We start from the raw sequence: 23,877 nt of genomic DNA on the forward strand, positions 1-23,877 counted from the left end.
TACCTATATATATATAAGAGAATAAATGCCACAATCATATATTATTTAGAGCAAATTTTAGTATATAAAATTCCATTTTGAAGATGCAGTGTGAGTTAGGGTTGATGGGGTTTTGTTGTCATTGCAATGCAGCATATCATATATACCTTTATTACTGATGAGTTTCCCATCCTTCACTAAATATATATAGAGAAAAAAATTAAAAGTAATTATATTCTACAGACGGATTGATCAACTTTTCTTTTCCACAGCATGGTTTCAAATCTCACTACTAGTCTGTTTACTATCACTATTTAGCGTTTTCTATTCCTTTGAAAGTATTTTAAACAATCTTGTAAAAAGTTGAAAAGCATGGTCTAATGTTTACATACAGAAAAAATCAGACCAACCCTTTACAGCAACAAAGCTCAACTTAAAATACAGTACTAAAAAGTAACTTGAAAAGTAGCCAATTAAATTAAAATACTTACTTGGATCTTTAAGATGATAAACTTTTAGAGCTGCATTTAAACCAAATATAATTTGACTACGTCGTACATTCCATGCCATGCAATATATTGGACTGCCTATCTGCAGCAAAATAATGAATATACTCTAAGAAACTGACAATGTCCATAAAATAAGTAAAGCTGAAGTCAATTTTTTTTTACTTTTGTGATAGATGTTGGCAACATATTAGGACCCCAAGAAATAATTTTTCCATCATTAGCTGCAGATAATAGAAGCTTCATATCACTCCTATGAAAACGAAACTCAATTAATATCTTAAAACAGTTTCATCCTTCTTTCTTCAAAAGTACCAGAATATAAAGTTAAAATTTCCATTTTACAAAGTTTGATACCAAACAAGACCAAAATAAGTTCGATTAACATTAGTTACTTGTAAGGAAAAAAAAAAGTAAGGCATACAAGTATAAAAAGCAGTTGATCCAACCATCATGTTCATGACAAACACGGGTCAGTCTACCGACATGATCACCAACACATTCCCATGCCTTTATTGTACCGTCTGAAACAAAATAATTAGATTGCTTTATTGGACCTTCTGTAACACAAGTGCAAATAAAGTAGGTCCATAAGTACTGAATTATACCATAACTCATTATAGCCAATGATTCTACATAGAATTAATAGAGTATACATTGATTATATACATCAAGTATTGGTAATACTAAAGATTTTTTCACTGGAAGGTCATTAAAATTAGAAACCAAAAAGTTTATCGATTAAAGCATATTTTATTTTTGTGATGCTTTTAAGGACCATTCTAACATTATTAAAAATATTTGTCTGCTCTATGCAATTAATAATTTAATATATCAACTCTTAAGAAAACTTTTCAGATTTGTAGTAAGAAAACGACTGAAAGAAGTTATAGTTCTAATATAAAATTGTTAGATCTTTGTCATGTTATTTTTTAGCAATGTGCCAGCTTGACATAAACCATTTTATTTTGTTAATTTGTTGAGACAGGAAAAACAAAAAACTACGAAGCTTACAAGTTGATATAAGAACACATACCTTCACACCCAGCCACTACTTCATGTTTAAGAGGATTATATGAGATTGCAGTGATTTGTTTACAGTTGGTATCTTTAATCACATAATATTTTTGCATGGCCATGATGAAGTTTGACTAAAACTAAAGTTAAAATTAAATTTTAAGAAAAAGGTGACAAAATAATTATAATTCAGCAAAAAGGACATTTGAAATACGTATTTTATCTAAATACAAGACACGTCCAAAATGATCCACGACATTTCAATTTTAAACACTATTGTTATCATGTCATCTATGTGACATGATATCTATATCATTTTTGTAATGCAAGAAGTTATGGATTAATCAGTGTTAGTATTAAAACTAAACCTATCAATTTTAAAAAACAAGGGTTCACAACTTATATACTTAAAAATCATGGTTTAATCAACCAATACCCTATTACTTTTAAAAAATTACTTAAAAATTAAAAGACACTGGAAATTTTTAAAAGGTTGAGAGTTGTTGAGACATCATTATCATGCTTCAATGGTTTTAGAACAAAATACGGTCGTATTTTTTGCTTAAGCTTGCTAAATTTTTTTTGATAGTTTCATAACAAAATATAGCGTTGTTTAGGCTTTGTGGGATGGTTTTAGAACAAAATACCACTTTTGTTTACAGATAAACAAAAAATTTTGACTTGTCATGACTTTTGTTTAGCATGTAATTGAGTGCTGAAGTTTTGTGATTTTTCCTGACTTTTATCAGGTTTGTCATAAAATGCCCCGGTATTACATTATGCTTGTTACCAGGTGAATACTACATGTTGTTATAGAGATAATATGGGCCCTACAGATACATAAAGACCAGATTTAAAGAAAAAATTTAACTCCAGCAAAGTGACATGGCTTTTTATCCCATGATCAGGACACGGCTGTTTCAGCGCGAACAAAAATGGCCTGCGGGAAAAAGCAATATGCCCGTCAGCAAAAACAAGATATCTCAAGAACGAAATAAGATTTTTACATTCTGTAAAAAGGATATCAATCTCAGATAAATTGTCCATATTAGAAATAATTTTTTTTTTGGAAACCTATCCGAAATTGCTTAATTTGGGCCAAAATGTCGAAAAATGTCCCCAAAAACGTAACTTAAAGCAACTTCTTCCACAATATTTGGAAAATTAGGCCAGGATAAGATGCTTTTTACGATCCATAGGTTAGAGGGGATATTCAGGATAAAAGTAATTAAATTTTTATACTGTCCGAAGTCGTCCAAAGGTATTTTTTGGGGCAAAATAAGCTAAATGTACGAAAAACAGCTAACAGTGCCATATTTCAACTTATAGGTTGGTTCAATTTGGTCAGAATCCTTATCGTTTCTAGCCCTGAGACATTCTAAAGTGTACTAAATGAAATTATGATGCGTCCAAAAGTGTCTGAATTGATATTTTGGGCCTTTTTGGGCCAATTATCAGAAATCTTTGGAAAAAAGACCATTTAGGACCACGGTTACTGTTATAAGTTCGTTTGCTGGGTTTAGAAAGCTCATTTTTCTAATCTAGAGTGCCTTTAATAAAATTATGATCCCTCCCAAAACTGTCCGAATTGACGTTTTGGGACCAAATACGTGAAAAAGCTATTTTGCATACAAATTTAATTGACAAGCTAAATTTAACAGGTGAAAAGAACTAATTGTTTTAATCCTGAGGCATTTTTAAGTTTCTAAGTTAAAAATATAACATGTCCGAAATTGTCCGAAAAAGTAGTAGTCTTAGTATAGTGTACAATATATATATATTTTTAAAAAATTTACAGAACTATTTTGTAAATAAAATATTTTTTAATTTATACAATCTAAATATATATATACATTGTAATAATTTAATCTTTGAAGTCTTCCATGCAGAAATCTAAACATAAAATAAGAAAGTCTAATTATTTCTAGATTATAGAGACAGTATTTGCAAGTACCAAGGCAATGGATTTATAGTGTTACCATTGTGCAGAATACTTTGGAGATCATAATACTAATTCTAAACATTGGAACTGAACTTGTTTACTAGGACTAAAGAGAATACAATCTACATAATCGTAACTATCTTTCATGATATAAAATAAACATATCTTCAGATGGATTTATAGTGTAGAAATCACTTACTGTTTGTAGAAAACTTTGATCGTAATACTAATTCTAAACTTTGGAACAGGAACTGAACTTGTTTACTGGAACTAAAGGGAATAAAAACTACAGCATTGTTACTATCTTTCATGATATATAAATAGATACATATTAACTCTTAATTTATATATACAGTATATACATTTAAATAAAATATAAACAGGAACATAAAATTTCACATTTATTATTTACAGTGGCCACAATAAGGACACTTACCCTTCCTATAAAAACTTTTCTGTCCGTTCCCCTTGCAAGGAACACAGACACGCTCTACCCCATCTGAAGCTTCCTATTGGCCTTGCTCCACAATTCCTGACGTTGCAGTAACAACGTTAGCTTCAGGTCCTGATCTTCAGGACCTGATCAGGTCCTGACCCCGTACAACTGTCTTACTTCCTTTTTAACTCCTAAAGTCCGATGCATTTTTGCAAATCGTGGCACATCAAAAACTAACTCACTAGTTTGCATGTAATAGTCTCTTCAGGAAAGCGTTTTGGAAAGGCGTCACCAAATGAATTACAAAATCTCTCTAAGGCATCTATTTCGGGATCGGTTAAAAATCGTTTACAAAAAAGAAGTGGTTGAATCTGACTAAATAAAGCAAACACACACAGAAATCGTTCGTGAAGATCTGCATTGTCAGCAATCACGTCACAAAGTCAAACATGATTTCTCAGAACAACTTTGCAATGATTGCCAACAAATACATTACTATGGTATGCTTGTCGTACAACCTTGATGTCATCAAGGCACTGGAGAAGTTGCTTCTCCCGATGTCCCATGGTTTCTTCACACTTAGTCTGAAGGACCTTACACCTAAGTTCCAATTCTAAAATGGAATCGTCTAGAGTAACACAGCGTTCCTTTAGATCATCAATTCTTTTTTCCAAATGTGAATGAAGATCTAATCGACCTATTCCTGAACATTTTAGGCACGCAAATCTCTCAAGAGTAATCTCTTCAGATTCCCCAAACAATTCCCAACTTGATGTGACCATTTTTCACATGTGTCACATAATACCCAATTAACATCAGTATCAAACCCTGTTATTAAGCAAGTTTAATAACAGGGAGGAGTTTTTAGAGATGTTTTCAAGTTCACCAAAATCATGTCTTAGCCCTGCACTTAACCTGTCTGTCAAATTGGCCAGGTCTACGTATTCACCCCCTAATTGCCTTAAGGATTATTGTTCGCTCTCCCGCAGCTCTACGCTTTTCGTCACCCATTTAACATTATCTGACCTATCGCTGGGCATATCGTCGCATGCATCCAACCTGCGCACACACTTCAACAACAGCTCATACAGCTTAAGGGTGATGCCTAATACAATACGCAAAACGGGTGGAACAACTCTACTTAGATCCGTAATAGGAAAAATGACATCACCCACAATAGATTCATGATACCTACCAGTTTTTCTTAAACTACCAGTGCGATCCTCAGCCAAATTTTCAAAGTAACTAGCCTCAAGATCTTTAACAGTTCTACGAGCTATGTCACAATGAAAAGGCCTGTAAGGTAACCCACAGTGGTTTTGCAGGTGACTCAATTCAACATAGTCCTTTACACTAGGGTATGAAGCAGACGAACCCTGGTGACCAAGAACATCATCGATGAAATGATAATCACCTCAAGAAAAACCTTAACCTTATGCCCATCCATACGGAATTCTGACTGCTGCATTTCTATAATCACATCACAAAAGGGTCGTAGAACACAGGCCATGTTCTGACAACAATCTGAAACCTGATACAAATAAAACATATGTACATCATAAACAGAACCAGAAGAAACACTATTAACAAATTCAAAGTGAAATTTTATGTGCTTACCACCCTTGTCCCCTCAAAAAACAATCCAAATATCTCCACCAAAGTCATCAAAACGCACATGATTACGTGTCTTAAGATCTACAAAAACATCAGTAACATATTGTTTCAAGTCAGTGACCCTTAGTACAGGAGTAGGTGAGCAGGAAGAATCATCCGCACTAGCAAAGAGATCAACTAGCTTCACAGAAACAGTGTTCTCTTTTGCATGTTTTGTCATCTTCACTTGCTCGACTCTCATCTTGGGCTCAGATGGCAAAATATTAGCACCAAGATTTGTTAAAACACACCTTAACCTACGAAATGCAGCAGTGGGCATCCTTAAAAGGCACCTTAGTTGGACAGCATCAGAGGGAGACAGAGGTTTGATAATACCTGACATCTCTGCAGCTATATGTGCAAGAGACGGGATCTTCTGCAGCAGATTCATCAAAAAAACATCGAAACTTCTTCCACCTTCCCATCACCTGAAACAAAACTAAGCACGTGCATGCACAGGTTGGATCTCCTACGTAGCTTGCGTTGTGACAATTCTGAGTTGGACTTACTACACCTGCCTAAGTTGACAAAAGTAGTCTTATATTTAAGGGGACATCCATCTTTTGTTAAAAAAATACCTTCAAATATGGAGGAATTTTCGGCCTCATACGACTTAACAAAAATGAGATCGTGGTCACCTCTCTCACTACAACGACACAAAGAAGCTTTAGCCTGAAAAGTAGACTGACGTAGACCTTTAATGGTTTTTGAGGCTGTCCCGAACTTTTTTTGTGTGGATGCTAACTTATTAGAAATTTCCGTGAGATACACATCCTTATCCTTCAAAGTGCCACAACCTGAATGAGACTGCAAGGTCTCATTCCTATCCTGAAAAGTGTGAAACTCAGCTTCAACTTTACTTAACCGAGACGTTAAGTCTTCAATTTTTACCACCGACTGCCCTTTTTCAGCAGATAACTGTTAATTCCTATTTAACAAATCTTGAAGCCTTGTTTCATATCTGATTCTTTCATTAGCGAAGGAATCGGGAAATGGTGGATTTGGCGCGCGCGACAGTTGTACGGTCGGAAAAAAAGTCAAATCTTTGTTTCTGATTTTTAAATCTGTTTTTGACATGTTTTTTTTTACACATCTTAGCCAAATTTTTAAATGTATTAAAAGAAAGCAAATCGAAACCTACTGAAAGCAAAAGCTGTACAAAACTATACAAAACTAAAAAACTCTGGCTAAATTTATTTAGCAAAGCAAAAATTACACCCTTTGTAATTTTTTTTTGGATTCTCCACCTTAGTTACAGAGGGAAAATTTTCCTTAAAAATCCAGGAATCCTTCTACCCAATGGAATTCAAGTATTCCTTCTGTTGAGATCCCATACCCAGTAGTTAGTTAAAAAGAACTTTGAAGGGAAAAAAATACAAACTTCACACACACAAAAAGAACACACAACAATAACAATATAAACAACAGACAATAAAAACAGCGAGAATAACACGTAACTAAATATTTAAAACAATTTAAAAAAGACAGGCACCTTCAAAGTTCAAGGAATTAATCAGGGATATTCCCAATGAAAAAGAAGAATCACTTAGCTGGTTTTGATCTGTCGTCTCGCTTAAAAGAAATATATTAACAGCGTGCGTTTGTATATAGCAACGTTCGATTATTCTGCCATTATTATTTTTTTCCGCACTCAGAACCATATCTCCATTTCGAGCTATAGAGGACGCGATAAACACGGTGTTTCCATCATTCTGTAACAAAAACCATACCTAACAAATCATTTGATGGCAACAGTCTGGATCTATTATATCTATAGATGCTTACTTATTTGAACAAAAAAGGGATGATATTATATTGTATTGCCTTGCACCACTTTTGCAACTTTATCCGCTCTTTTTTAGCGGTAGAATAAGACTTTAACTTAAAATTTAAGTGGTTTATAGTTTGCGAGAAGGACGGTGCACGCTACAGGCCGATACTACCACGTCACCAGGCTCCCTGTGCCAAATTTTAGGTCGGTAGCTATCACCGCGGCGTTGCCACTAGGTTGGATAGATGGCATGCTTTTTGCGGAAAAATAATGTTTTTCCAATTTTATGTGTTCTGTTCGATTAAAGTACTCAAAGTACCTAGCACACATATGAAACATATTTATTTTATTATAAAGAAGAAAGGAAGACCGTTTTTCAGTAAAATTAAAATATTACAAAAAAAGTTACAATGATTTAAAAATTGATAAAAATACAATTTTTTAAAAACAATTGTGGAAGCCATTTTAATTTTGTTCGCGGTTTGACCGTAGCGAAACAGCCGTGAGGAACATCCTATGCAATAATATAAAAATATATACGCTAAGTTTAATGACATTAAAGGGAACCCAAGGTATAACATGATGTTGCACTTATATCATAAAGCCTAAAATGTTTGTTAACAAATTTATTTTTTTCAACATCATGGTATACCTTGGGTTCCCTTTAACAAAATAAAATGTTATAGGTTCTTATCTTTTCTTATTATCATAATCTTTCTTAACCTTTGTTTTGATCAGATGATTCAATTTCTTTTGCATACTAAGGTATAGTTGGGCATTACTACAACCTGATATAATATTTCACCCTTCTGATTTGGCATGAAAAGTTTCAATTTAAGTGTGACTGGTCTAGACAGGATCCAGAACAGGGTGGGCAGAACAGAATTACTGTTAGACGGAATTCAAAACACATCAAAAATTATCAATCTACTTTCGCAAATACAAACTAGCCACCACCCCATAGAATCGCCTGTCTGGTCCCTTCTATAAATACTGCTACAACAAAACAACAACCAAATCAGAGAGTGTGGAATGACCTACCATGGCCATGTGGCGCTGTAGATTAGTGGTTATAGCTCTCGTACTCTGTGCGGGAGACCGGGGTTCGATTCCTCTTGACGGCGATTCAACATGGGCGAGTGAATGTTACCATAGCCCCGGGTTAACCCAAGCCATGTGAGGGAAATTGGGAAGATGGCACACTGTGTGGGCCGTTGGATGTTGCCGGGAGTTGTCTAGTAGAGCGCGGGCTCTAATTGGGTCTGCGTAGCTCAAAATGAGCATTAAATACTCTAGGACTCTCCATCTACGCCATGGCCCCTCCTGGAAATAATAGACAGGGTATATCCCTCGATATTTGTGAGGCTAGCCATGTAAAATATGCACATCTATCTATCTATCTGTCATGGCTAGAGACAGATGGAAATGTTAGGGTAAAACTTGCCCCAACATTCCTAATTAACTTTAAAACTTTGTAACATATGTGCAAAGAAGTTTTAAAGAGTTTTCTAGCTAGCTAGCTATAAATAATAACATATATAGCATAATTAAAATCAAAGCATGGCATGAAACAAGGTACCATCTTTGTTTACATGTTTGGAAATGCCTCATTGACCCAGACTTATTTGACTCTACTTGTCCATTTTTACCGCATTGAGGATTTGCTGACCATAGTCATAGGCCCTGGACCAATCTAGTTTCCAACGCTTCTTTTTCGCTTTCTGATATCCTCGCCTCGTATACTATACATGTGCTAGATCAAGTTCCACTCGATCCATCATCTCTGCAGCACTTGTGGAAAGATAATGTGCAGGGAAGGATAACAGGCTTTAGCAGCCAATCCAACTGGCGGGAAATATTTGTTATTGGTAAATCGAAAAACCCTCGATGTTAAGAACGTAAGTTCCATGCCTCGCAGATATAGAGGTCCCAACAGAAAAGTTGAATAGATAACTCCTTGTTCGAAGAATGGATTCAGGTTCGAAATATCGATCAATAATTCCAAAAAGAAAATCGAAAAATCGCTTTGATAATTGTCAATTGTCCCGCCCATCCAACCATTAATATTCTCACAAACGTAAACCTTATTTTCCTACCACCCAATACGACTTCAGTTCCGCAACCTTTGGACCAAGGAGTCATTAAGTGTCTCAAAGCTCTATACCGACGTCGTAGTTCATGATTCAAAGTCTTGATGAAGGAAAGGATTTGCCGAAAATTTCAGTACTTCGAGGAATGCAGCTCATTGTTTCTTCATGGAAGGATTTATCAAAAGAAGCAGTCATTAATGGTTTAGGAAGGCAAAAATTTTACCAAGCGTCAGATTGATGCTATTGAAGATAATGAATGATAAAGATTTGAAAGAAGACCTAGCCGAGTTACAAGAAACGGATCCCAACCTAAAGAGTTAACAGCAGGAGAATTTGTTGAGATTGCATTTCAGGTTACTGCAACAGATAGCTTGATCACAGATGAAGAAATTATCCATTCTGTAATAGACGTGGACGACAAAGAGGGGGAAAATGATGAGGATGTAATTTAAGTGCATGAGATAAACCCATTGAAAAGTCATTAAAAGTCGATGCTGTCATAGAAACATAAGGAACTTTGTCCCTTTTTAGCGGCAACTACATGCGTTTTTTATCACAGCGCTTAGAATGTAAGGACAAAATATCTGCTAAAAAGCAAAGGAGCTTTCAAATGATTAAATACATATAGCATAAGAATAGTAATAATCGATTCTTCTGAATAATAGTCCTTTCCAGGTTAAAAAATTTAAATAATTTTTCTAATGTGTGCATACTATTGCCAAACTTTCCTTATCTTGACCTTATTTTCACCAGTCCCGTGGAAGGTCGAGACTTGTACAAGGCAGCCAGCAGTACTACCTTTTACTACAACCAACATGGTTTCAATGTGCAATACAAACGCTGCGACGTTAGGGTTGCAGTAGGAGTCACGATAATGCCTGTCCCTCTTCGTCTGGAGAACGAAACATCTACACGGCTTGGCCTACCCAGGGGAATAGACTTAACAAAAGTACTTTCAAATAGAATTACCCTGAGCAACATTATCCAGCTCGAAGTTACTTTTAGAATTCTGCAGGGGTCATTGTTGTGCCCCAGTCCTGGCTATGTTTGTAGAAAACATAGCTAGGACTGGTAGTACTTCTCGTACTATTTGACAGGGCTTTTTACAGGTAACCACAGCGCGTACGGTGTCTTTACCAGAATTGCCTCAAGCGCATCCAAAAGGGTGATTATGTCAATATTGGCCATTTACTTTCTTCTACGGTTCCATCTGCGGATGAATTTAATTTTAACGTCTCTAGTGGATCTATTCCCTCTGTCACATTGGTGCCACAACAAAACAATTGCCCTGGTGTGAATGATTTTTCCTCCTGAATGGTTTGTTGGAATAACTTTATTAGCGCGTTTTTGTTTCTTTTTCCCAGGTCTTACAACATCATGCATGTATGTGTGATTTTGCAGCTTAATTAACATTTTTCGGCTAGTCCACATATGGCAGGATGTTAAGTACCAAATGACTTTTAAATATACACATTCTTAAAATAGGGTGAGCGACGTCATGTACATCCGACATCTGAAAAACGCTTCTTCAAGTGTCCTATCGCTGGAAAAAAGTTGGCACTTATTATCCTTAGGCTCTTTGCGAGGTGTTGCGGCATAGACAGGTCAAAATTCACCATCTTTATCGTTTTAGCCCTGCAGGAGTGCAGCCAGCCTTTTCTCTCCCTTTTCAAGGACTTCACTTCTACATTAAAAGGCTCAAAGCGACTTCGTGTCTCCGGTGTTCTTCCAGGTCAATTTAGCCATAGAGTGTCCCTATGAGCGTAACAATATCACCAAATCAACTGCCACACAATGTACTTTTAATGTTACTTATTTCAGTTTTTTTGAATGATCATCCATATCGATCTTAACTTTGTGGGGTCGATTATTTTATCTGGCGTTGGCATTGACGTTGGGTACCAAGGGCCATTCATACCTGCAAGACCCCCTAATTTGATATTAGTTCGGTCCAAGTAAGCTATCCGTAAAGAACTTAAGTGGTTATCATCTGATCCGAGGTGCCAAATCTCTCATTCATCCATTTCATTATTTGTCCCTGAGCGCACTGCCAAAGAATGATCCTGTAGTTATTGAGAGTATATGTAAGGATGACATTTGTTTGAATGCTCAAGCACGGGCAGACATTCGATGGTAGTTGGAGTTTCGTCTTGATTAGAATGCCGTCTCCCTCATTCAAAAGGCTCCAGTCACGGCGGCTTCTTTTTGTTTGTGCACAGGTGCCTCATGTTTGTGCTTTGCAGCCGTCTATAAACAATATCCAGTTTTACACACCTTGGCCTTAGACGGTGTGTCATTTTGTACATTAATGTTCATGAACTCTTTGCAGTTGTCGCGCAGTCCTTACATGGGTTTTCTTAATGGCGTAACCAACAATTTATACTCTGTAATGCATCCATCGTCCAAGTTTGGAAAACTGGTACCTGTCAAGACAAGTACATAATATTCCTGATTGAATATATGTTCTCCTTTACAGCTCAACTAAACATTAAGATTTTGCTTCAACACATTCCTGGTCATATCAATTTAGCAGCCGATCTACTTTCTCGCTTACAGGTATTGACTCTTCAAACAACTGTTTTCTTCGGCAGACCCTATACACACGACGATTGATAGAGGTATTTGAACAATCTTTCTTTAATGGAAACGTACTTCCAATCTCAGGCAATGGTTCCAGCTTCTAGATCATCATATGCTGTTGGCCTTCGCTTTTATAAACGTTTCTGTTAGCGCTGGTCGCACGAGCTTTAATCTCTATCAGAAGCAGCTCTTATCCGCTATGTCTCCGAGTTAACCTAGACAGTTTCTCATAGTACCATTCATGTGTATTTAGTTGACGTTCCACTCACTAGCATGATTGCAGTGGACACAATTGAGAAACGGCTGGGTTTTTTTACAAGTTACTCTGCATTAAGCGAGTTCAAGGTGCTTTCTTCTCCCGGTTGCATCGCATTGTAGCAACATACACGTAGCACACACCCCAAAGTTTTATATCCTTAGTTTTCCTAATACAAGTTTGGGCTATCCTTGTTGACAGCTTGTATTTTATCGCAGGTTTTCCATTAAGCTCCATTTGTTTACAGTTTGTGTTTTACCTGTCTTGGTTGGGTTTAAGTTATTTTGGTTGCCAGTTTGTTTCAGAGCTATAACTTTGTAATTATGTCAAAGTTGAAAGAACTGGGGAACTACGATTACAGGTTAAATTTTTTTCGCTTTGATTTGTTTTTAAAAAGCTATCTTTCTCCGACCCTTACCTTGTCCTTAAAAATTTTATAATGTTTTAGATCTTGTGGCTAGCTGCATCTGTCATAATTCATGCTTAGAAGCAGCAATCAAACAGCTCAAACAAGCATTAAGAGAAAGTGGCTATAGGTCTTAAACTTTGTAACTAGCTATGTTTTCGCGGTGAAGCATAAAAACTTAACACAATTTTGTTATGACGCAAAACAAACACATAACTAAGAACAATCACGTGAAATAACATAAAAACAAGTAAGTATCCAGATTTGTTTAGTAATTGTTTTCGTAAAAATATGACAAACAAAAATCCTTCACCCCATACATATACCTCCACCGTAGAACATAAAGCATCTAATAAGAGAATAAGTTTATACAATTTGTTTGCACTCCTTCTTAGAGAAAAGTTCATACAATTTGCACTCCTTCTTAGAGAATAAGTTTATACAATTTGCACTCCTTCTTACTGACGCCGTTTACTGACCTCTCTTTATTGAGGGGCAATAAAAAACACGTCGCTTTTAATAGGACCAATGATTTCTTGTTTTAAATTTATTGAACTTTTGTTATTATTTTGCGATTCAGCTTTTCTTATTTTCATTCGTTGGTAAATTAGACACGCGATGACAATGATCGCCGCTAAGAATACCACAGCCGCTACGATACCAGTAAGTTGAGCACTTGTTAATGTTGATGTTACCGAGGGTTTCTTCTCAGCTTCTAAATATTAAAAAATCTTACTACAGAGATGAAAATAAGACAGTCAACATGATAAATTATACAATCAACTGTATTTTGTTGTTACACCGACATTCTTGTCAGTTTTTCGAACTTCATTTATATAATCAATGTTTTACAGGCAATGGAGCTCACTATACTTTTGCTTGAAGCAGGTATTGTTGTTCCAACTTCTCCTATCTTTAGCATAATATTTACACATAAGTTAAAAGTAAAATATGCCAATGAAACAGTACTTAGAAACCGCTTAGTTTAGCTGTTATGTCAATTTTTTTTAGAGGCACGGTTTCATCCTATTCTTAGATTAGTGTATATGACAACATGATGTCAAAATGTTTCATTGGAAATTGAAAGATCAGTTCACCAACATCTTTATTTTGAATGGATAGAACAGCTTCAACTTGTTTAAATAATGACGTATTCAGGTCGCGAATATATCAGGCCAAAATCTGGCCAAAACCACCTCACAATTAGACTGCCATAACTCCCAAGGCCAGTTTCCTATTAGAAGTGCTGTGTATGTCTTAGGAAAAGGATGAGGTTGCCTATCCAATGTTATTTAACATGAACCATCTAGGTTTCTTTTAAAGCACCCGATTGCGGTTTAAATTGAAAAACTTTTTTTAAAAAAAGAAAAAAACGTTTATCCGAGGATTAGGTGTTAAGAAGTCACTTGGTAAAATAGTGCGACAATAAAATATTTTTTCGCAAATAAACACACAAATAGCTTGCTATAGTTATGAATGTAATAGTATTATACTTACCTTTTGTGGTGAATTTCTCAATTATTTTCCATTCACTTAATCGATCATACAATGCCACTGTTCGAATCTTTAACGTGTAAGCCGTTGCAGGCTTTAAGTCGGTGAAGTTGAATTCAGCTACGCTATGATCCGTTTTTTTCATCAGGATTTCATTAGAAGCAATTTCGGTAGCTTTGAGTTCAAAACGAACGATGTCTTTTCTAGGTACTGGGGTCCATTTTAACATTATGTAACTTCTTGCCAACACTGTTATTTTCACACCTTCTGGCGTTGGTATAGTTTTAGAATCTAAGAAAACATTTTAAAAGTATAATAAACCTATTTAGTCGTAAAGTTACAAATAATTAAAAGAATTTAAAACGTACATCCATAAATCGTAAATGGTGCAGCAAGAGACCATTCTCCTTTTCTATTTGCAATATTTTGATCTGATACAACAGCTCTGACTTGTGCAAAAAGACTTGTATTTCCCGGCAGATCTGTAAATGTGTAGAAGTCATCCAATGCATTAGTGCGATACAAAAATTGCAACTTGGTATCTGCCGAATTAACTCTAATTTCATATGATTTGATGTCGTTACGTCTTGGAATACGTTGCCATGACATAACAGCATAGACGTTAGTTGGTATAACCTTCGTAACCAATGGTGGTGGTGGTTGTTCTATGAGACAAATACATTGAATTCAATACCTGGAAATCATTAATGACAGCAATCTTTGAATTTATAATATTGATCCTATTTCCATATCGCAAGAAATGTTTGCAATCTTGCAATTTTTGAAAAAGGACATACAAGAATATATGGGAAGCATGAAATCAAAGTTATTTTGAATGAGAAAAATAAATGATGGATTATAAAACGAAGTAACTTAAAAACTATTAAGTAATAGTTGTTCTTTTTAGGCGATACAGCTCAAGACAATATTTAAAACACCAATATCCAGTATAAACAAAATACAGGCAAGATAATTGCAAATTAATGTGTTTGGATAGGTATACAAACCACGTCATAGAGAACTTAGGGGATTAATTAATCATTCAATGCGAGAAGACACGCAACCTTCCTTTTGAGGATCATTTTTTTCAAACATTTTATTTTTAGATCTGGATTCTTAAATTTTGCCTAATTTTATAAAAAACAGTCTTTTTTTCCTTTTGGAATAAAACTTAACACTTTCACTCCGTGCCACCAACAGGGTGGGTGGTGTTGCGGCTACCATTTTGAAAAAGCTATATCTCCAAATCTTGTGAATTTTGGACACTGTAGATTGTTTTTCTGATAGTAGATTAAATTTCCTACAAGATTAAGTGGCTTCGGGACCGCCGTACCAAAAACGAAGCCCCGTCGCGTAGTAAAACTTTCTCTCAAAAATGCATAACATAAAGGGTTAATCTGTTAAAACATTTTAAAAATTTTTAAAAACTTGATTACCTCAAAAACTACTTTTGCTTGATATAAACTTTTGCGTTAGGTTTAAAGTTTGCAAGATTTATAAATTTTAAGACAATACTGAAACAGTAATGTGGAGCTCTGCGACAGTTCTTTTTTATATGCTTAAAAATAAATTGTTTAGATTTAAAAGCGAAAGAAGCACAACGGAGAAGTATCAAAAGCAAATTTTTTATATGAATTTTGACTGAGCCCTAAAAAGCAGAACCGATGTACTTTTTTAGTACTGGAGAGTCCTTTCCTAAAAGTGCGAAATGAAAGTGCATATAAGTATATATATTTTTAACATGGGTAATAGGTGTTTTATGTAAACAGGCATGATTTTTGTTGTTTTCGTGAAATAATACTTGATAGATATAACAGCCAAAGCTTTGAGAAACAAGTAGGAAAGAAAAGGAAAAAAATACTGCAAAATATTTCAGAATTAAAGTTCTTAAAAATTAACATCAGACTGCTAAAACTTCTAAAACTTGCTAAATAAATAATTTTTAAATTAGTGTTGTTTATATAACTTTTAAACATTATTTGTATGCAGACCTTTCCATTTTTAAAAATGCACAATAAAAAGAAATAACAGACAATAATGTTACCTCTTTCAGCTCGGAATTCTTTTGTAATCACAGTGCCGTTGTAACTGTCAGCATCTAATTTAGTGCTTACATAAACACTGTATCTATTATCTGCTCTGAATGTATCGAACGTGTGGAAATTTTTCGATACTAAAAAGTTTTGAGTGTCTGTAGGATCATCTAAGTTGATGTATGCTATACGGTATTTATGCTGTATTTGTTCTCCTTGATATGGGTTAGGCCATGAGATTGTAGCACTTCTGTCAGTTATATCTCTAATTTCAATATCTGTTGGAGGTCTGCCAAATGCTAAAAAAATATAAAAACTATTTAATATGTTTAAGAGAATGACCAATTTTTTTCTCCAAAAGAACTTTTCTGAAATTATAAACGAAAACATGAAGACGTGTGTACTTACGAATTACAATAGCTTCTTCTATTGAATACTGGCCAACTCTATTTTCAGGAAAGATTGGTCTTACGGCTATAGTAAACCCATATCCAGATATTAAAGGTAGTTTATATGTTATCGTACTGCTTGTCGCTGTTAGATCAGCTGTCACGTTTTTTATTATTGGTCTTCTGTTTACCTGTTGTTGGAACTGCGCTCGGACTTGATAAAGTGTCACTGTTGTTCCTGATATTTTTTCAAATATTATTTTTGCTTCATCGAAGATTTGTACACCTTTTTCTATTTTTGTTATTTTAAGTGTAAATTTTCCTACAAAGGAACATAGGTGATAATAATACTATGAAGTATGAAGAAATATGTTCTTTATAAAAAATATAACATTTTTACATTTAAGAAATTTATAATTTCAGTTGTCTTACCTGTGTCTAAACTTGTCCTAAAGCTATAAATAACATCGCTTGATTTAGACCCGCCTTTTAAGGTCTGCACTTGGACAATGTATGGTGTGTTGCTAGTTAAGTCAGATAGTATATAACTGGTATCGTTGTAATTCAATATTGGTATCGTTCTTATTGGAGTTTTAGGAACGTTGTTTAAAATAATTTGTAGTTGATCATGATTTTGATTTGATTTAAACGTCCAAGAAACTTTTGCTGAGTTTGTAGAGATTTCTGTTATCACTTGCGATGCCACTGGTTTTGGACCGGCTAAAAGGAGGTAGATAGATGCAATGATCACACATGATTAAAAAATACATTTTTTATGACACGGTAAATAATTCTGAAATATAAACTAGAATAATCTTCTTACGAGTTACAAATGTTATTGCTAATGAATATCCACTGACAGTACCATGATATGAAACAGCCTGCACTTGCGCAAAATATTCTGATCCTGATTCAAGTTCTGTTAGTGTGTATAGAAGTTCTTTTCCCGCTTGTTTATATCGAACTTGTTGATGAAATCCCGCTTGATAATATTTAATGATGTAATTTTTAATTTGACTTTGTTGTGATGAAGGCGACCATGTTAATTTTACAACACCTCTTACTTTAAGTACGGTGAAATTCGTCGGTGTATCAATTATTTCTAAAGAAATGTAATATGTTTGAAGTGGCGAAGAGTGAAGCATAATATTATCTATTGGTAAATATATTACGTTATTGTAAGCACGTAACACTTTCCATAATTACCTTTTGGAGTCCTAAAAAAATTGGTCTTTGACCATGGACTTATTGTAAATTCTGTTGTACCCACGGCGTGAACTCGGTAACTATAACTTCTTTCTGGAGTTAGTCCAGATATATCTGTTGGTGGTTTTGTAACTGTCTTGGTTAGTAGAGTAGATTCTACTTCTGAATATTCGAGAATATAATTTTTAACAGGTGTTGAATCAGGTAGTTCATTCCAATGGATAACAACTGAGTCGTATTTCGGTTCATCATTTCTAAGTTCTTGTACCACTGAAAGTTCTGAAATAACATAATGTACGCTGTAATAATGCGTTTTGTAATAATTGTGTTTGAGATGAGAGTGTTATGATCAAGTAAAAAGTACTTACTGTAACTTGTTCGAAATCCTGATTGTGTAACTGTACTTGGTTTATTGTCTTTTCTTCCAATGACATGCACAGAATATCCAGTGTTCTCAAGAAGATCCTTAAATGTGTATGATTTTAACTGTGTTTTTACTTCTATCATTGTTCCGTTTTCTGGCTTAAGAACAATAATAAATTCATCGTATTCTTGGGTTGGGTCAGGCGTAATCTCAACAGTTGCTTCATGGCGTTTAATATTTGTTACTCTCACTTTTAGTACTGGTTTTGAACCCCCTAATGTAAAAATGGATTAAAATTAATAGTGACACAAAGAAACATATAATAGTGAAATATAATATCCCTTCGTTTTAACTCAGATTCAGCAATATACAATAAAGATTATCTTACTTGTGACAAAATACTTTGCTGTACTCCATTCTCCTTTTTGTTCATTAGACAAAATTGCTCTTACAAAAACATGATAAGCTGTTCCCGATTTTAAACCACTCAAAGTAAAAGATGTTCCAAGGAGAATTGTTTTATTTTCTGCTTTGGCTGATTGTGGAAAGGTGTAGTATTTTAGTTTGTAGCCACGTGCACCGGGGTATGCATTCCATTTTAAGTCTATTCCATCGATACTTATGGATGTTATGTCAACTACAGGCCGAAGTTCTTGCTGATAAATACCTAAGCGAAGAAACAGTTTAGAGGGACAGGGAAGTAACACGAGGCGTGCCAAAGCGTATAATAGTAGAAACGTTGTTATAAGCTTGGTTAACAAGGGGGAAGGGCGTGAGATTTATTTAGGGTAAGACTAAAAAAGTTAAGCAACTAAAATTTGGAAAGTTAAGCAACTGATTGTAGCCTTACAAAAAACATACAAATTAGTGCTTTAAAGGGAAATGGCCTATATAACAATAAACTTTCTTCAAAGGTAAAATGTTATAAAATTTGAATAGTACGTTTAGCAATTACTTAGCAGCATTACCTGACATTTTGGCTATAGCAACCGAGTTTGAAAGAAAGAATGGATTTTTTTACAAAGAAAGGTACGATGGGGGTTAAATATTCAGTTGGAAGCTTAAACTTGTCGAAAATTATTTTTAAAAATTTAAAGATTTATTCCTCAGTTTATTTTATTTTACAATATTTTTTTATCAGCTATAAAACTAATAATTAAAGCTCTATAAAGTAATTTTAACATTTTGATTAAAAAATTGATCTGAAAGCATAATGTAATGATTTTTTTGTCTTCCCTTAATCATAAAACAAAAATCGTTAGGAAAGATACAAACAAAAAATCGTCAAAGTGTATTTTTCACTATAATCATGTTCTTGGCCTGACAATTTATCATCAATTGGACAATTTTCAGCTATTAAACTGTAGGTGTACCGAAATATAAAGGGAAATTAGTTAGCGATAATTATTTTAATAATGCTGAAGCGTTATGTTACCTTGAAATTGACACAAAATAACCAGATGGAAGATTAGCAGACATGGCATCATGGAGCTCTACTGAAATTAAATTTCATGCAGTTTTATGTATATATAACATAAAATACATGATTGTTAATTTTATTAATAAACTACTGAAAAAGTATACAAAAGATACAAAACATATTTATTTGTCTATTTATACCTTTTTCTTCAAGAAGTACAGGACCAGAAACTAGCGAAGGTAAAAAAATACTCAGTAAAAACAACAACAACAACAACAACCAATACAAAGAAATAATCGACACCCAACTTCTTGCATAAAAATTCTTATTGCGGTAAAATAAAAAAAACTGTTTACGTAATGAACAATTTGTTTTATTGATGTGGTGATTATATAACGTCAACACAACAATCGACCTTCAAAAACAATTTCAAGGCGGTTTCTATACAATTGCATCTTGCAGCCAGCCAAACAATCAACTTTCATTGCACGCGCTTATGTCAATATAATTGTTCATATTAAGAAATGGCTAATATAAAAGAATATATTTGCTGCTTGGAACTTAAAAAGTAAATTAATTATCAAAATTATTCAATAATAGACAAATAAACAAAACTGTTTGAGAAAAGGTTAGGAACCACCACGTAGACCCTTTCACACCAATAAGTATTCAAAATTTTTTGCATATGCAGATATACTCGAGTCTTTTTTCCTGATTTGTTTTTTATCAAAGTGTCAAATCAACATCAATTTCATTCGTTGTTGTCAGCCATTTTAAAATTTGAAATTTTGCAAAAAAGTATTGCGCGATGATAATCAAGATGGATTAGGATTGGTTGTTCAGTTGAAGTAAAAAATTGTCACCGCTTAAATGTAGAGCCTGTTAATTTTTTTTCCAATTGTGCCCGAGCATTTTACTGTACAGTTCTATCAATGGTAATTGTAATAGATTGGTCGGTCCTGAGGTCCTAATGTTGAGAATATTTGGAGAGAATATTTGACGCATATTTATTATTTTTGCGCATAATACTAACATTTCTGAAGAAAGGCATGCATATTCTTCAAGTTCTATTCAACTTTCTATAGCTATAAAATACGTTTTGACGTCACGCTATAGATGTATCCAAACTTTGCACTGATTTGTATTTTGGTGTAAGTAGCTCACCAAATAACAATACTCAAAAACCAAAAATTTAAAAATAGTTTAAACTGTTCGTCCAACTTAATTCTTTGTCAGCCTTTGTGGAAAATTTTGTTTTTAGGTGAGGAAAATTGCTGACGAGGATAAAGCACCTTCTGTAGATGGAAATCCACTGCACTTTTTTTGCAACTTGGCCTCAAAGGTCGTGATATGGAAACCACCCATTATAAATATAATTTGCAAAGCCATTATAAATTGGCACTGTATCATAAGAAGTTTATTTTAATCACTTTTACTACACTTCCTAGTTCATGATTTCTATGTGATAATTTATAATGTATTTGCTAAACATCCATAATTCTTATGATGTGATCTGTACCGCCTGCTGTCATTGGATTTGCCACAAATTATCTCTGCGTTCAAAGAGTCAGCCATTGTGGTTCTATCTATAAGCTTTATTTAAATCTTCAACGAGAAAAAAATTTTAAAATGTTTTTGTCAGTAGACTCATTCTTTGGTTTCACCTTTTGTTTTAAACTTGTTTGGACGGAGGTAATTACCATAATTCTAGATGCGATTATAATGCGGTTTTTGATATTTATAACGCCCTGGTTTCTAAAAAATTGCGAAAAGATGACAGACGAACAAAATACGAGACTCTACTCTCTTTGACGGCCAAAGTAAGTTTTTCTACAATCTTCTTTAACAACATCTATGAAATTTCCCTTAAAATCTACATTATGAAATTTTAAAAATTGTTTTTAAGTGAATTCTTGTTGAAACTTGTCTTATAAACTCTACTCGCGTCTGTCTGATTTGTGAGATAAAATTACACTTTTTACAATTTCTACAACAGCAGCGATGAAACATCCTCAGTAAACCATATACTGTATTTAATAAAAATTGTTATTTACATTTTTATTTGGCGAGAGCTGACCATGTGACAAAAAAGAGACAATTTGATTAGCCGGGAGATTTACTTATATTAAATTTCTCATGCACATCTTGCCATACAGCAAGTTTTGACGAGTTATACAAAGCATTTCTTCAAATGTCCTCATATGCAATAAGCTATTTGTGATAAAATATCTAACTTAGCCATTAAAAGCTTTAACCCAGGATAAAAAAGTACTACAACCAAACTTTGTCAGGTAAGTCGGTTCATATTGATGTGGAATAAAATGACAATTTAAATATCCAAATATTTTATTTTTTTTGGCAAGTGAGCTTTCGCCAACTCTAAGGTTGGCATGATTACACTGGTTTACAAATTACTTTTCCAACGTGTTAAACACTTAACACACACACAAAAAAAGAAGAATTATTCGGTTCATAGCATAGGTTCATAGTATTAAATCAAAGGAATCCATTTTGAGAATTATAAGCTTGAGACAGGATGGACAAGAGGTAACCATTGTAATGGTATTATGTGGATACTGAAATTAAATGTAGGTGAACGAAATTCTGTTCTTGTTGCAACTGGAGATACTGACATCATTGTAATGCTATGTATCAATCAAGGGGTTAATACCAAGTTTTATTTTTTAACAAAGTGATCAGAAAGGAATGTTAATAAAAGCTGCTGCTCCTTTAGTTAGGTGTATTAAAAAGTATTTCCTATTTATTGATGCACGAACATGTTGTAATTTTCTCAACACCATTTGGAGAGGAGGAGGAAGATTTCTCAATCTTGCAAAAAACCTTGTTGAATAGAGTTTATTTTCACGAATGCAACACGATGGAATATCAATTCAGCTAACCTTGGAGGAAGAAATACAGAGCTACACACAAAAGTTAAAGCAGAACTTTTCTTAATCGGAAGGAAGATATAAGACATTTATACATACTCTTTTTACAAGCTCGTGAGCTTGTATTAAAACGCAAATGTGTCCCACAAGAATGGAAATTTTTGCCTCTCTGAGCACCGAAACGGGAGTAGTCGTGTGTTCGAATCTCATCTTGGTAATTATTTTTACTTCTTTTTTTTTTTTGCTGTTATATAAGATAAGTGTTCAAAAGCATTTTTTAACTAACTGGTAAAGTAAAAGTGTCTCCATCAAACTTTACAAAGGTGAATGTAAGCAGACTTAAGGTCTCCCAAATGCCTGGAAAGTAGTCTGCAAAATTTTCCCAACATTACGTAAGAGAGAAACGAAGACAACCAACTTTCTGCATTCCTCTTCTGGGCTTCAAATTCGAGGAGTTTTCCGTTCAAAATATAGCCTATCTGAATAGCATAATATGTCGTTTCTAACTTCGTAACAGAAATCACAATCTGATTGACAGCTTTTTGTAAACTTTATTCGCGAGGTTGTTTACGTATATCATACGTCTTGTTTGAATTAATTTGTTTAATCTAGATTTGAGATTTTAAAGGTTACGCGACGAGTGAAGAACAAATTATTACTGTATATATGCAGCATTTCCATGCATTTTAAAAATAAAAAACACGCAAAAGTTTGTGGAATTAAAATTGAGGAGGGATAATCTTTTAGAGGTGATTTGAGGGGATTTTTTAAAATTTTGGAGAATTACAGTTTGACTTTACATCCAAATGAAAAAGAGAAAAAAAGCCATATATTTGTTGATTAAATCTCGCTATGTGAATTTTTTTATAAAAATGCGAAAAACGCAAAATTTAATCCGTATAAAAACTAAGCTTAAAATGACGTCAGTGACATTGAAAACGTTACAGATCGATGACAATAAACCAAGCCTTAACACTGAAGATGAAAATAGACATCGTGCTTTAGACATAAAACTTTAAGTTTATAACAATGTTGCGTTAACTACAATGTAATTCTACGCGCGTTTTTTTCAAAAATGCTGTTATATTTGTTTTTAGTCTAAACCTGATATAAAGTATATCGGAATCCAGTGACGTCCGTCGTTAATTCGAACACGCAAGGGACTAAATTATTTGTTCGAATTAACGAATGTCTGGATTATCGGAAGTTCAGAAACAAGAATTTTAATAAACGTTTTAAGGTTTTATGCTAATATAACTTTATCACAATTTTACTACAACTTGTTATAAAAATATTTCAACGTTGTTTGCTTCGAGATGGGAAAAATCCCTTGTAATCTTTATTTTTATTGGAAATGCCGATTTAATTGATAAATTGAAAGAAATTTTTTACCATTGATGTAATAATAATAAAAAAAAAAATGAAAGCGTTTTTTTTATTTTTCCAA

The 23,877-nt window shown here is 33.9% G+C and overlaps 2 protein-coding genes across 2 annotated transcripts in view; both read right to left on the reverse strand.

Moving 5' to 3' along the window:
- Positions 1 to 7,771, reverse strand: part of LOC130635873 (uncharacterized) — a 33,920-nt gene extending 26,149 nt beyond the window's left edge. The window contains exons 1-7 of the mRNA XM_057445389.1: positions 5,870 to 7,771; positions 5,498 to 5,575; positions 1,522 to 1,642; positions 910 to 1,009; positions 651 to 738; positions 471 to 570; positions 147 to 176 (exon numbers count right to left, since the gene is read on the reverse strand). Coding sequence (XP_057301372.1) covers positions 147 to 176; positions 471 to 570; positions 651 to 738; positions 910 to 1,009; positions 1,522 to 1,624 — 421 coding nt within the window. The 5' untranslated portion in view covers positions 1,625 to 1,642; positions 5,498 to 5,575; positions 5,870 to 7,771. The remainder of the gene's footprint in view (positions 1 to 146; positions 177 to 470; positions 571 to 650; positions 739 to 909; positions 1,010 to 1,521; positions 1,643 to 5,497; positions 5,576 to 5,869) is intronic.
- Positions 7,772 to 12,218: 4,447 nt separating this feature from the next.
- On the reverse strand, positions 12,219 to 19,843 carry LOC130635876 (tenascin-R-like). Its single transcript, XM_057445393.1, has 12 exons — positions 19,743 to 19,843; positions 19,558 to 19,615; positions 18,511 to 18,789; positions 18,127 to 18,396; positions 17,759 to 18,037; positions 17,376 to 17,654; positions 16,985 to 17,272; positions 16,572 to 16,874; positions 16,175 to 16,462; positions 14,499 to 14,795; positions 14,134 to 14,421; positions 12,219 to 13,351 (listed from the first exon to the last, which is right to left on the reverse strand). Exons 2-12 carry the CDS (start codon positions 19,607 to 19,609, stop codon positions 13,122 to 13,124), a joined length of 2,853 nt encoding a protein of 950 aa, XP_057301376.1. The 5' UTR covers positions 19,610 to 19,615; positions 19,743 to 19,843; the 3' UTR covers positions 12,219 to 13,121.
- Between the last annotated feature and the right edge of the window lie 4,034 nt (positions 19,844 to 23,877).

Source organism: Hydractinia symbiolongicarpus, chromosome 3, assembly GCF_029227915.1.
Source record: "Hydractinia symbiolongicarpus strain clone_291-10 chromosome 3, HSymV2.1, whole genome shotgun sequence".
Taxonomy (NCBI): Eukaryota; Metazoa; Cnidaria; class Hydrozoa; order Anthoathecata; family Hydractiniidae; genus Hydractinia; species Hydractinia symbiolongicarpus.

Excerpts from the sequence above, each read along its gene's own strand:
- LOC130635876 (XM_057445393.1), bottom strand. The coding sequence starts at position 19,609 with ATGATGCCATGTCTGCTAATCTTCCATCTGGTTATTTTGTGTCAATTT. Across the intron at positions 17,273-17,375 it reads AGCAATAACATTTGTAACTC|CCGGTCCAAAACCAGTGGCA; the intron begins GTAAGAAGATTA and ends ACCTCCTTTTAG. Across the intron at positions 14,796-16,174 it reads AGAATTCCGAGCTGAAAGAG|AACAACCACCACCACCATTG; the intron begins GTAACATTATTG and ends TTTGTCTCATAG.